This window comes from Crassostrea angulata, chromosome 7 (assembly GCF_025612915.1).
Source record: "Crassostrea angulata isolate pt1a10 chromosome 7, ASM2561291v2, whole genome shotgun sequence".
Classification (NCBI taxonomy): domain Eukaryota; kingdom Metazoa; phylum Mollusca; class Bivalvia; order Ostreida; family Ostreidae; genus Magallana; species Magallana angulata.
Genome location: NC_069117.1, coordinates 33,834,438 through 33,847,102, shown reverse-complemented (window position 1 = coordinate 33,847,102; position 12,665 = coordinate 33,834,438). Strand labels below are relative to the sequence as shown.

Sequence of the window (12,665 nt, the reverse complement as noted above, 5' to 3'; positions counted from 1 at the left end):
TTTGACGGCGATTATAAAAACTTCACGGCATTGTCGTCGTCACTATCGATGATAACACACACGTTTCCTAGGATTTTGAGTAGATTTTGTCCACAGTCTTGGAAAGGTAAGTACTTTCATGTGACATGCTGAGTTGTGTGAAGCTATCTACTTCCTCTTTTCAGCATGGATTCTGTCACAACTTTTACAGTAATCATTGACATTAATCATTTAATCATTAATTAAAATTTCACAATTCCACTTGAAGAGGTTTGGCACATCTCACCGTTTGGTGTTTTGACCCCCCGGGTCCATTTTGTAGTTGACCACCTGTATGATACTTAACCTATTTCAGTAATTTTACCAATCAAATTTGCGGCTCACTTGTTTGGGTTGAACAGGTTTACCGATCCTGCAAAAAGGAGTGTGCATGAAGATAATTATCCTAAAGATCCTAACAGTGGTGACTTTGATCAGCTCTAGAGTAGAATACACCAAGTATTATTTGAAAAGCCTGGAATGATTGGGTCACAGCATCACATATTGATGTCAAACATTTTCATTTGTAAATAAAAACAAAAAACACAGATTACAGTTTAATTACTTTGTTTTAATACATGAAACAATTTACTCTACTGTATGTAAGTAATACCGTATAAAAGGTATTTTTTACATGCTGCTAATTTTTACTAATTTTTACGATTTTATAAATCCGTAAAAATTAAACGCGTAAATTTTCACAGCAGTAAAAAATACCGCATGTAAATTTTCATTTCTACGTATGAGAGTAATGTTCATGACCTTCAGCTCAGTCCCTGACGGCTGTATATGTAGGTATAATATTTGAGCGTTTTCGGTCACGTGGTAATAACGGTTCAGATCTTTCTATTCAGTCTTGAGTATCTTTTAAAACTACATATGATGTCATGAATGTTAGTAGCTAGATTTTAATCACTCAGTCAATAAATGTGGCGGGGATATGAAGCTATTTTAAACCAGTATCTACAATGCCAAATCCAAATGGATCGCATAGTGAAATGATTCCAAAGAAGTTATAACTGCTTTAAATAAATCGGTTGCCACAACTAATTCTCCACCAAGAACACCGAAAAGAGGAAAATATACGAAATACACCGATTCCGATCGTTCTGCTATTGTATTTTTAAATGGAGTTGTCTTTCTTTTTTCCCCGGTAATTCGAACTGAGACGAGCACATGGTGTACATCAATGATGATTCCCAGATTAATAGGAATAAGTAAAGTGTATATCACATATGAAATAAAGGTAAATGAATAAACACAGTCACAATAATTAAGGACTCGTTAACAGGAAAACCATTTTCTGATTTGTATGTATGTTAACTGTAACAAAGTCACGGTGAAATTTCCCCCCTTTTACCACAGATGATTATAATTTTTACGGACATGTCCAATTCGTAAAAAAATTACGCGTAAAAATTCAAATCGCCCTATTTTAAGACAAATTCCTTAAAAACCACAGCAGTAAAAATTACCCGATATACAGTAATTAAAGCATGAAAACTCATTTTAGTGGAAAAAAAAATTCACAAGAATTGTTATTCATAATGAAATAAAGTGTTAATAAACATATTTAGATAAATTTCAAAAAATAAAATCTACTTCATAAAATTTGCAAAAGTTTCCCCACATGAAAATTAATACATGTATGATACCATTACACTATACTGGTTGTATTGTTATAAAATGTAGTGCAGAGATTGTTTCTGCATAAAGTGCACTCAGGTAAAGTATACATAGCCTCGTAAATAGTGCTTGCATGCTGGTTAATCAAAGTGCGTATTAAGTGTGTATTGGTGTAGTACACATCTACAGAGTGAGGATGAGAAGACTTGAGAGAGTGAGACAAGGATAAGATCAATGTGATGTACCAGAATGACAGTGTGTTGCTTTCATTATCAAGATTTGGATGTTTTTTTCTGTATGTCTGACTGTCCCAACCGTAGCTTCAGATCTTGTCATGCCTTAGTTACACTGCTGTATGTTTTACAGTGTAATGGTGTTTGGCATAGTAACAGAGCTAAAACATCTTGCACTGAATTGTTTTAAGTACATTTCTTATAGCAAGACCTTTCTTTTATTTGCTTTGAATTTATCAATTTTTGCTTTGTACTGTGGAACTTGTTTAAATTGATTGATTTTTTTATACCTCTCGGTTCAAATGATGTTTTTATGTCAGCTGTGTGTCTGTTTTGCTTTCAGGATTTTGGAGACACCTCTCATCAATGGCTCCCCAACCGATTGTGATCAGTGGCCCCTCAGGAAGTGGCAAGAGCACCCTACTGACCAGGCTGTTCCAAGAGTTCCCCAACTGTTTTGCCTTCAGTGTCTCACGTAAGATTGATGGCCCTATAAAGTTTACAAGATTTACCACATTAATTCTATTTTAAAGGATTGAAACAAAAGACATCATTTGAAAAACTTAAGGTAGCTCCGTACTCGTAAAATTCTCTGAGGAAAGTTGAAAAACCGAACTGATTTCGACTTAATAGACTTAAATGTCATCAACTGTTAGAAAAAATATACATGTCATCACACTTTTTGAGATGCCAGATAAACATAAACTAAAGCATATTTTAGCATTAGAAAAATGTATTTTTTTTTTGTTAAAAGTAAAATCTTGTAGGCAGAAATTTGTTTTTCTTGTTTAATTTTAATGTCAACTCTATCAGAAAATTAAAATTACAAAAATATTTTAAAATTAATCGTTGGAATAAGAAAAACTATAGCATTTAGGCATACAACTGAGAGAAAAGTCAGAAAAAGAGTTATTTCCCCTTTGCATAGATAAAATATATAAAAATTTGGAAATTAAAATAAAATTAAGTGCAAAAATATCTTGAACCTACCAATAATTCTAATTACATCCATGTGATTATATTCACATAAAATAAATAAAACTATCTTGCACAATTTTTAAAGAATTCAAAGTTTTACATAAAAGTGTGACATCACAGAACACTGGATCTACTTTAAAATAATTTTTTGATGTTAGTTATAAATGCTGACAAATGAAATAGATGGATTTGTAAGGTAATCAGCACATGAATACAAAAGCTATAGGACTTATCATTGAACTCCAACTGTGTACCAATAACTTTAATCAAGCAGGCTTTCCAAATAATTTAGAGGACATTTCCAGTGTCTTATTCATCTTAGATCAATTTCAACATTTTGTATCACTTATGAAACTTTGAAATTAATTTAATTTAATTTTTTTTTTCATCTCTGGTCTTAAAGATACAACAAGAAAGCCCAGAGAAGGAGAACAAAATGGAAAAGGTGAGAATATGACAGTCACTGGTCTGACCAATAGAAGTCCTGGTTTTGTAGTCTGATGGAATTCTCAGGGACATGTTTGTGACAGATTTTGAGCAAATTATCTATCTCTGAAAAAAAGAAGAAATTAGGTAAAAAAAATTCTTAGTTTCTCAGGCCCCACCCCCCCCCCTTTCCCCCCAAAAAATAAATGTGGCCATGGCAGACATGTATTTTAGTTTTATTACTAGTTTATTTTCCAAAAGGGGAATTACTCAATTTTCATATAAAAAAAATCTAAACTGAGTTATTCCCCAATGAAATAAATATCAATGCAGCAGCATTTGAACTGAGCAGCAATGCCAGAGAATACATTTAGGAGGGGTTTTTTGGCCTTTTGAATTGACTTATAGGCCAAGCTACCATATTTAAAAAGGGTCCAATATTGAGTATAATTTCGAAACATTTTTTAATTTGTTCAAAGTTAGTGGAATCTTTTTTGTTGTTATAATTTTATTCTTTTTCCCCCAAATGTTGCAGATTACTTTTTTGTGTCAATGGAAGATTTTGAAAAAATGATCAAGGATGGGTTGTTCTTAGAACATGCACAGTTCTCCGGAAACAGATATGGAACAAGGTGAAAATTCTTAATGAAGATTTTAATATTTGTTATATACATGTACCAATAAGAACCAATTAAATGCAGTTGGTTGGTTCATAGCATAGATATTGTTATAAAACCAAGATTTCATCCTAATTTTTTTCTTCCTGTTTACAGTAAGATGGCTGTAGAACTGATTCAAAAGTCTGGTAGACTTTGCGTGTTAGACGTAGAAATTAATGGAGTCAAAAACATCAAGCAAACTGACCTGAATGCTAAGTATGTGTTTGTGAAGCCTCCTTCATTAGAGGATCTGGTAAGTTGCTAAGCTTGGACTTTCTTTGCAGTTAGGGAAAGCAAAGCTGGTTTCATCTTTTCCTTATCTATTCATATAAATTTTCATTATTGTTTTATTTTGGCCTAAAGGTTGAATGAAAGACAAGGAAATTTTTCCTCCTTTTTTCAGAGAAAACGATTGGAGGGTAGAGGTACAGAAACTAAAGAATCTTTACAAAAACGTTTAGACACGGCACAAGAAGCACTGGAATATGGTAGGGTTTTTTCCTCAGTGTTTTGATATTTCCTGAATTATTGCTTCATAAACTTTAATTAGGACATGGTATCTTTCAGTTTCTTACAAATGAGACAATCAACAAACAATGAGGAACTATACATGTACCTGTCAAATCAGCTACCGTATGAACAACAGATCAATATGCAATATGAAATCAATGAAAACTCTGATTTGTTTTAACAGCTGAGCAGCCAGGTTCCTATGACCATATCATTGTTAATGATGATGTAGATACGGCGTACTCTCAACTGAAAAGCATAGTGATTGATGTAAGTACATGTACAGTAAATCAGAAATTAATGCTCAACTAGAAATTTATTTATGCAGTTTACATTTATGGATTGAATCCAGATTTCTCATGGAAGTCACACTGAACAATTACCTATGTTAATTAATAGTTGACAGTGCTTTTCTCAGGCAATATTCACATTTAATATCTCTTCCAAATATCAGGTGATTTCAATTATCATGTCTTTGACTACACATATACATGTATTACAATATCTGTGCATCTGTGACAAATCAGATGTCAATTACTTCTATGATTTCTATGCCCATATTACTTATAAGATCAGCTTCATTAAGTTACTCCCACACAGATTAGGAATTTCATGATTTTGGGAATTAGGCTTCTTTCTCTTTTTTGTTCCCCCCCCCCCCCCCCCCCCCCCCCCCCCCCCCCCGGAAAATGATATCTGTTTCTTGTAATAATTAGCAAAGCGCATTCATTATGCATGTCTTCTTCTACTTTACTCTTTACTACCATTTGTGTTTTGTGAGGCATTAGATAATTTAAAAGATACCTTCTTTTGGAAAGCTACAATTATAAGATATTTTGATTGAAAAAATTGTTTGGAAATATATTAATTCAAATGATAGGGTTTATTGATATTGCTAACTTAACAATATAAAAAAGTTTTATTGTAAAACATGTAAATTTAGTTATTGTTCAGCTCTACGGGACTCAAAATCAGCTTGCTAAATTGTGTGTTTAGGGTAACACTGATGAAAAAATTAGGTTAGGTAGGTAGGGGTTTTTAAAAATTTTATCATATCTTTTTCTGCATGAATCTTAAGAATGTCGGATTTTTTAATAGAAACAATATAAAATTCACAGTCGGATAAAAACAGACATCTAAAAATGGTAGGGTCGGGGCATTTTTGTAGGTTAGGTCGGGTTACCCTAAACACACAACTTTTTTTTTTAGGCCTGATTAAAAAAAAAAATGACCATCTTATAAAATTACTTCACATAATTTAACTAACAAATTATCTGTTTATTTCAGGACATTAAATCTCTTTCAAATGGAAATGCATAACAGACTCCAGGAAAACAAAACACAACCACCTGGGCTAAACGCAATAGTCAATTATTCCAGGGACCAAAACTAGCGCATTACAATATACATGTATATATAGAGAAACATATACCCGGTACTAGTTATATTTATTAGGGTTTGGGCTAAAAGTATCATTTTCTTACACAATTGATATTATCCTTTCCTTTTCTTTTATTGATTCATATACAATGTATATTTTAAAAAAAAAATCTTTTTTTTTTGGTCACAGATCATTGAAAAAATTAATTTGTTTTATAAAACATGTGTTCACTGAAGAATTTTTTTTATTTTATTTGTGATATTCTACATTTGATTATATTAACACATACAGTTGTATGTGTATGAACAGTCTATAAAAATGCATATACAGTGTATATTATTGTGCATTTAACTGTATTTGGTGTATTATAGTACATGTATACATGTACAAATACAATTTAAATATTTATAAAGCAATGAGTTTAAATCTAGCAATGCATGTATATCATTAAAAAATTCACATGTAGATCAACTTTGAAGATTTACACTAAAAATGTTAATCAATTAGTGTAATGACCCCTGGAATCCAAAATGACTGTTAAGTTGCTTCTCCAAAACTATCCATTTTTGGGGACTTGCTTTTCCATTTATCATTTATTCATTTACAATTATAGACAATGTTGATAAAATGTTTACTAGTATTGCATTTTTTTCAAATCTTGCATTTAAGATATAAAAACAGAAACTAAGTGCTATTACATACATTACAGTGTTTTGTGGAAGGGGTGGTAGTGTGGGGAGGGGGGGGGGGTTAAGTACAGTACCACTAGGAGGTTCCAAATCCCATTTTACTCTTAAATGAAGGATCTACGTATGCCACAGAATCTTTTTTCTTGTCCCTGAATTTTCCACATATTTGAGAATAGCAAGTTATACTTTTTATAAGTATTGAACTAGCCCATGAAGTTTTATTATACCTTCTTATCAAGCATTTATATGTGCATTACTACTTTAAATCTCAGTTTTGTGTCATTTTTTGTGATTTTTCGTAAATGACTTTTATTTAATGATAAAGAAATTTGAGTCATTTGTTTGTCCTTCATATTACATGTAATGACGGAGTTATTTTTTGGGTTATATGCTCAGTTAATTACATGTACAGGTATTTTATTATTACTGTGTAGACATGTATAAGAAAAATTTTTATCTTGTTTAGATAATAAAAAATGTTTCTTAGTGTTTTTTTTTAATTAGTATTAATTAAAAAGATGAATTAAAAAGAAATATGATACTAAATGTCTGAACTATTTATGTTATCACGTTTCAAGCAACTTAAGAAAAACTTGATACATTTGTATATAAAAAAAAAAACATCTTTGCGTCGTAAATATCTTTAATTTATAGCCTTATGGCTCTATAAGTTGATGCATTTCAGAGTAAAAGCTGAAGAGGTGTGCATTCAATGATTTTATTATTTTGAATAAAAACAAACTTTAAATATTCGTACAGTCATGTAAGTTTTTTACGACATGCTCACAAAAAACCCCGATTGTTTATTCGTTTTTCTGGTGATTTTAATCTAAAATATGAAACGGAAACAAATTAATCTTCCTGCTCTTATTTATTTATTTTTCAAATGCGGTCCGTTTATTATCATATAGTCCGTTTATTATCATATTGACAAGGCTATGAGAACGTGAGGACTGACACCTACAATTGTTTTATCAACCACCAACCCCCCCCCCCCCCCCCCCTCTTCTACTTCGAGTTTGATATCGTTAATCATGCAACGCTTTTATTAGTTTTTTAAGATCTTTATTTTATGCGACCGAAAGCCCATTTTGAAAAAAGAGACAGTTTTGATTGTACACACAATATGCCTACTTTGGCTTCATAATTTCGCAACATGTGCGTTGTCGTGTAATTTCACTTGAGAACAGAATCCAATTAGTTAACCTCGACTGCACGGGGAAAATCAATCAGCGTGCGTGTATACTTCTCTGCTTTAACGACTCTCGACGGAGTTCAGCGATTAACCAAGTTTTTTTTTAATCTCTTAAGTAATTAAAATTCACAACACAAAACTCATGTTTGATCAGACTGCAGCAAATCTGCTATTTGTGCTGTACAAGATAATGCAGATTAACGGATTAGGAATTATGTTGTCGTCACTCGTATTTACAAGAGGGGAATACTTTGATCGAGGGAATTTATAAATTAAAAAAAAAATTATATAAATCTTTTGATTCTCTGTAAATCGGAGATAAGTATGTGATTTAGTCTGCATACCCGTCGATATGTCCGTATTTCTGCGTCTACCCTCTTTTTACATATTTCCAATTCTATTTTAAACTATAATTTTAAAAAGAAGAAGAAAAAGATTGACGTCATGCTTTGCGACCTTGAGATAAAAGGTAAATGTCAAAGGATAAAAGGTCAAAGATAAAGATGATTTATGGTAAAAGATAAAGTTGAAGGTCATTTCTCCAATTCATTGTCAGTGTGAATAAATTACTATGCAACATGCTGGTGATATAATATCTACATACTTAGTACTGCTTGAGACAAATAATATGTTATGAAATAACTCACGGGTTATATGTATATGTGTATTTTTAAAGTATGATTAATTAGCTTTTTAAATCCTAAATTTTAACATTCAGATTTCGTTTTTCAATTGCAGTTTACAAAAACCATTGTATATGCCTCGTAATTTGACACGTGTTTTTAAAATTCTTGATTTTCCCATCAGTTCCCGTTCTTTGAAAAATTCAACTACCCACACAATACTCAAGATGGAGGCGTGAAATAACATATATATATTTCAATATTTATTAAATTGCTCGCAGTCGGATTCAATTACGTTTCAAAGAGCTTAGCAAATCAAAGGTAAAAAGTTTACAATGAACTGGAACTTCTCCAGACCTTTAATTTTAAAGTTCTTATGTGAGACTACACGAGCGGATAGCACAAAAGCAACACTGAATCCCGCGCATTAACGTGCAGTCCCTATTCTCAAAACAGTGAATGCCTCGTCCAGTTTGCAAACAACGAGATGTAAAATGCAGGTGCGAATTGGTTTCTCGCGATGGCAAGTTGGTTCTCACTGAGATATGAATGGCGCGCGTGCGGGACTGAGAATCAGGTAAGTGTATTGTTTACATTCGTATATCATGTAATCAATCCTCCACCTTTTGGTTCCATTGACGTTGTATAAACAGTTGTTCTTTTTACCTTGTGACAAAAGGGCCACCCGAAATGTGTAAACGTTAGTTTGCTTTGGCTCAATAATGGAGACATGAGCGGGTAGTCTCTTAGTCAATAGGGCAGGAAATTCTTTGTGAGCGGTGATGTAAGTGAACAGCTTGCTTCAAGTTCTTTACCGGTATGTCAATATATCCATGTGTCCGTTGTACAATTATACTAGTATACAATACAACAAACGTCAACTACAGAGGATGTTATCCGAGCTGTGGCTCAGTGTAGATTCCAGACTGAAAGAGACGCTATTTGATACAATGTCTTTGCTTAGAATACATGCAAACAAGCCATTTATGAAGGTTTGCTAAAGTACAAACGTTTTGTTGAAATATTATTCACCAGATATTGGCGTTTACATGTATATATACAATGTATGTAAATTTGTTTCCAGTACATGTGCTGTAGAATCTTACATTTTATTGCAGATTTTATTGAACAGAAAGTATATATGACCTAAATAAGCATGGAGGCCCCCGATCGACCGGAAAATTCAAACACAGAATCCTCTAAAGAAAGCAAATCTCATAAAAAAGACAGTTCGGAGCCCAAACCGATAAATAATCTCAAAGCAAAACAAGCAAGCAAGCCCTTTGGCGACAGAAAGGTATCGTCATCCTCATTTTCTGCTTCGCCACCAATACGTCCGCCGTCCCAGAGTTCCATGTCACCGCCAATACGGTCTCCAAAAGGAAGACCCGAGAGACCCCTTAGTGAGAGATCACCCTATCCCAGAAGTTTGTCTTACGAAAGGCCCCCTACAGGTAACTCTGGATTTGTCCGAAGGATAAGCGAGGATAACATCCGGGGCTCTCCGGTTTCGTTCTCGTTTCCGTATGGTAGGGACAGGTTTGGTAGTTTTTGTTCCTCTCGCTCAAGGAGCAACAGTGATGCTGCTATTCCAGAAGAAAATTTATTGTTCGAACTGACTGAAATAAAGAAACTGAAATCGGACGAGCGCGATTTTAACAAGAAAGGCGTGGTTTGGACCAGTGATGGTCGTCTGGTGATTATAAACTTTGGAAACGATCAGCTGAAAGTGTTCAATGAAAATTTCCAAGAAACGATATCCAAAAAAATTCCCGAGGGATGTCGTAGTATTTCTGTTGGTGCTGGATTTAATGACATTGCAATCACGTGTCAGAGGCGAGTTTATAATTACAAGGTGAATGAAAAGACAATTAACGAAAGCAAATGTTTTGTATTGAATGGGAACGGATATGGCATTTCCTTCGCCAAAGAACATTATGGAGTTACAGTTAATATTGGTGGAGATGGCAAAAGTGTTGCGTTACTAAACGAGGACGGCAGGGTTGTTCAAGTGGTGGAAAAGATTCAAAGGCCGAACGAGACCCATTTCAAAGCATTTCACTTGTACCTGTCGCTGGACCCTAACAGAAATGTCATCTATCTGTCTGACGTACATAGAGATATGCTGCTGTGTGTGTCGTTCACGGAAAAACTCTATTGGGAGAGTAAACTTCCCGGCAAGCCGCGGGGGACCTGTGTGGTCGGGAACAACATCATTGTGGCCACCACCGACGGAAAGCTGTGTGTTCTGTCCAAGGACGGGACCATCGTGAAAACTATGCCAAGTTTAGGCTATGACCCCGAAAGCTTGGCCTTTGATGACGTCACTCAACGCCTAGCCGTCTCTCAATATTACAAGGGTTGGGTTCATGTGTATCAGCTTACGTAAATTAGGTGAAAATGACGCCCGCATTTACGTCTATATATACGACTATATATAATTGATGATCTGAAATGTTTCAGATTGGAAGTTACAGTGTCAACAAATGAATTTATGTTATGAAATTGTCTGATGATGACATTAAAAAATTCAGAAATGTCGATGTGAAATTTGGTGCCGTATCCAGAATTTTTGGAATTTATCTTATATTTATTTTTTATTCTCCTGTTTTTTGATCTAGAAGAATTTAGGAGAGCGTCGATATTTTATTACTTATTATTTAGTTCTAGTTTTTAAATAGTTCAACGATAAATACTCAATATATTTGTACACGTGTCACATGTCTGTATAGTTGTACTCGTTTAATATGTGTATGTAAAATACACCCTAATAAAATTGTTATTCCTGTTGGTTATTGGTACATGTATTTTATAAAAGTCTATAAAATTATTGATCGAGTTTGTCAGTTTATATTGTAAAAGAAAAGATTTTTTTCATATCAGCAATTTTAAACAATTTCAAATTCACAACGTTCAGCTAATCAGCATCAAAAGAAATGTAAACTATAATTTTGTATAGTCTTTTTAAACAGACAATTTCTTAAAAATACTGGTATAGATATTTTTTTTTTTTAGGTCGGCGATATATATTCTTTGATCTTTACTGCGGTTCCTTTTAGTAAGTTTTGTGCTATTTAAAAAAGACTGTTATACAGTCATATCAGCCTTCCAAACTTTAAGGCCCACGGGGCCACGCCCGTTTTGACATTAATTTCAATTTAACTATAAATAAAATAGCCTTTATTTTTATTATACTTTCATGTTAAATACTGAAATCTGATTGGTATAGACGCAGTTGATAATCCGTTCTATTACCCTCAGCGTTAGCAACACACTTAGCAACGGGTAACAATATATAAATAGTGCCTGTTTGGGAGGGTAACAGTTGAAAGCGGAGGTTGACAATGGTTTTCGAGAGGTGTCAATTTCAACTGTTATCCTCCCCAAACAGGCACTATTTATTTTATGATACTGAATGTCTTAATTTTAGAGAATTTTTATATTGCTTTTATATAGTCTACGGCGAACCGTACGCGCATAATTTACGTGCATGTAATAATTCGTTGTGTTAAAAGTGCCCTAAATGAATTTTTTCTCTAAATGTACAGACAGTAAATTTGAGAAACTCGACAAAAGTATAGCCAGTTATACATATCAAGAACCCCCCCCCCCCCCCCGATTCTCATTGTGAAATTGGTTTCTTCTGATATCGTTCACAACAGAGTCTATCTGCGCGCGCGCGTGTGTATATATGTTCATGGCAATGTTGAATAGGTACAAGTTTTCCATAAAAAAAAAAATTCAAAATAAAATTTAATCATATTACAGATTAATCAATTGATATGACTAGGCTTGATAATAATATTGGCCTTCATTTTATTTACAAAAAATCAAGTTAATTAAAATCACTTAGACCCTTTTCCTAGTTCCACATATATCACATTATATTTAATTACAGGTACATTTTTCACATTCAAATTCCAGAATCTCATTCTAAAATAAATTTTACTTGAAACATATAGTTTCTTTCCCAGCAGTAGACTATTTTTGCACTGTTTTTGAAAAGAACACAATTAATTATTGAAGTATCTTGAAGAGTATTCATGTACATTTAATCGGAAGATATACTAATTGAGGTATTTGGTTCGTGATTGAGATCAATGTTCCTGTGCTTGAAAGCCTCCTGATTCAGAGGATCTTGTTGATTTTTGGACTCTAAAGCAAGGTTTTTAAAAAAGGCTTTGAAATTACTGCATGTTAATACTTTTATTCCATTAAAATAATTTCAGATAGATTTATTTCAAGGCTGGGAATTTTCATACTCATTACCGGTACATGCAAACTTATAAAATAAATTTAAAGGTAAATAAAAAAAACCCTGAATACC

At 33.2% G+C, this 12,665-nt stretch overlaps 1 protein-coding gene across 1 annotated transcript in view; it reads left to right on the top strand.

Moving 5' to 3' along the window:
* LOC128192113 (uncharacterized) overlaps window positions 1–11,170 on the top strand; it is a 34,470-nt gene extending 23,300 nt beyond the window's left edge. Inside the window, 8 exon segments of the mRNA XM_052864567.1 lie at window positions 2,221–2,352; window positions 3,259–3,300; window positions 3,817–3,913; window positions 4,055–4,193; window positions 4,344–4,428; window positions 4,635–4,720; window positions 8,839–8,915; window positions 9,569–11,170. Coding sequence (XP_052720527.1) covers window positions 2,221–2,352; window positions 3,259–3,300; window positions 3,817–3,913; window positions 4,055–4,193; window positions 4,344–4,428; window positions 4,635–4,720; window positions 8,839–8,915; window positions 9,569–10,727 — 1,817 coding nt within the window. The 3' untranslated portion in view covers window positions 10,728–11,170.
* Window positions 11,171–12,665: the final 1,495 nt, after the last annotated feature.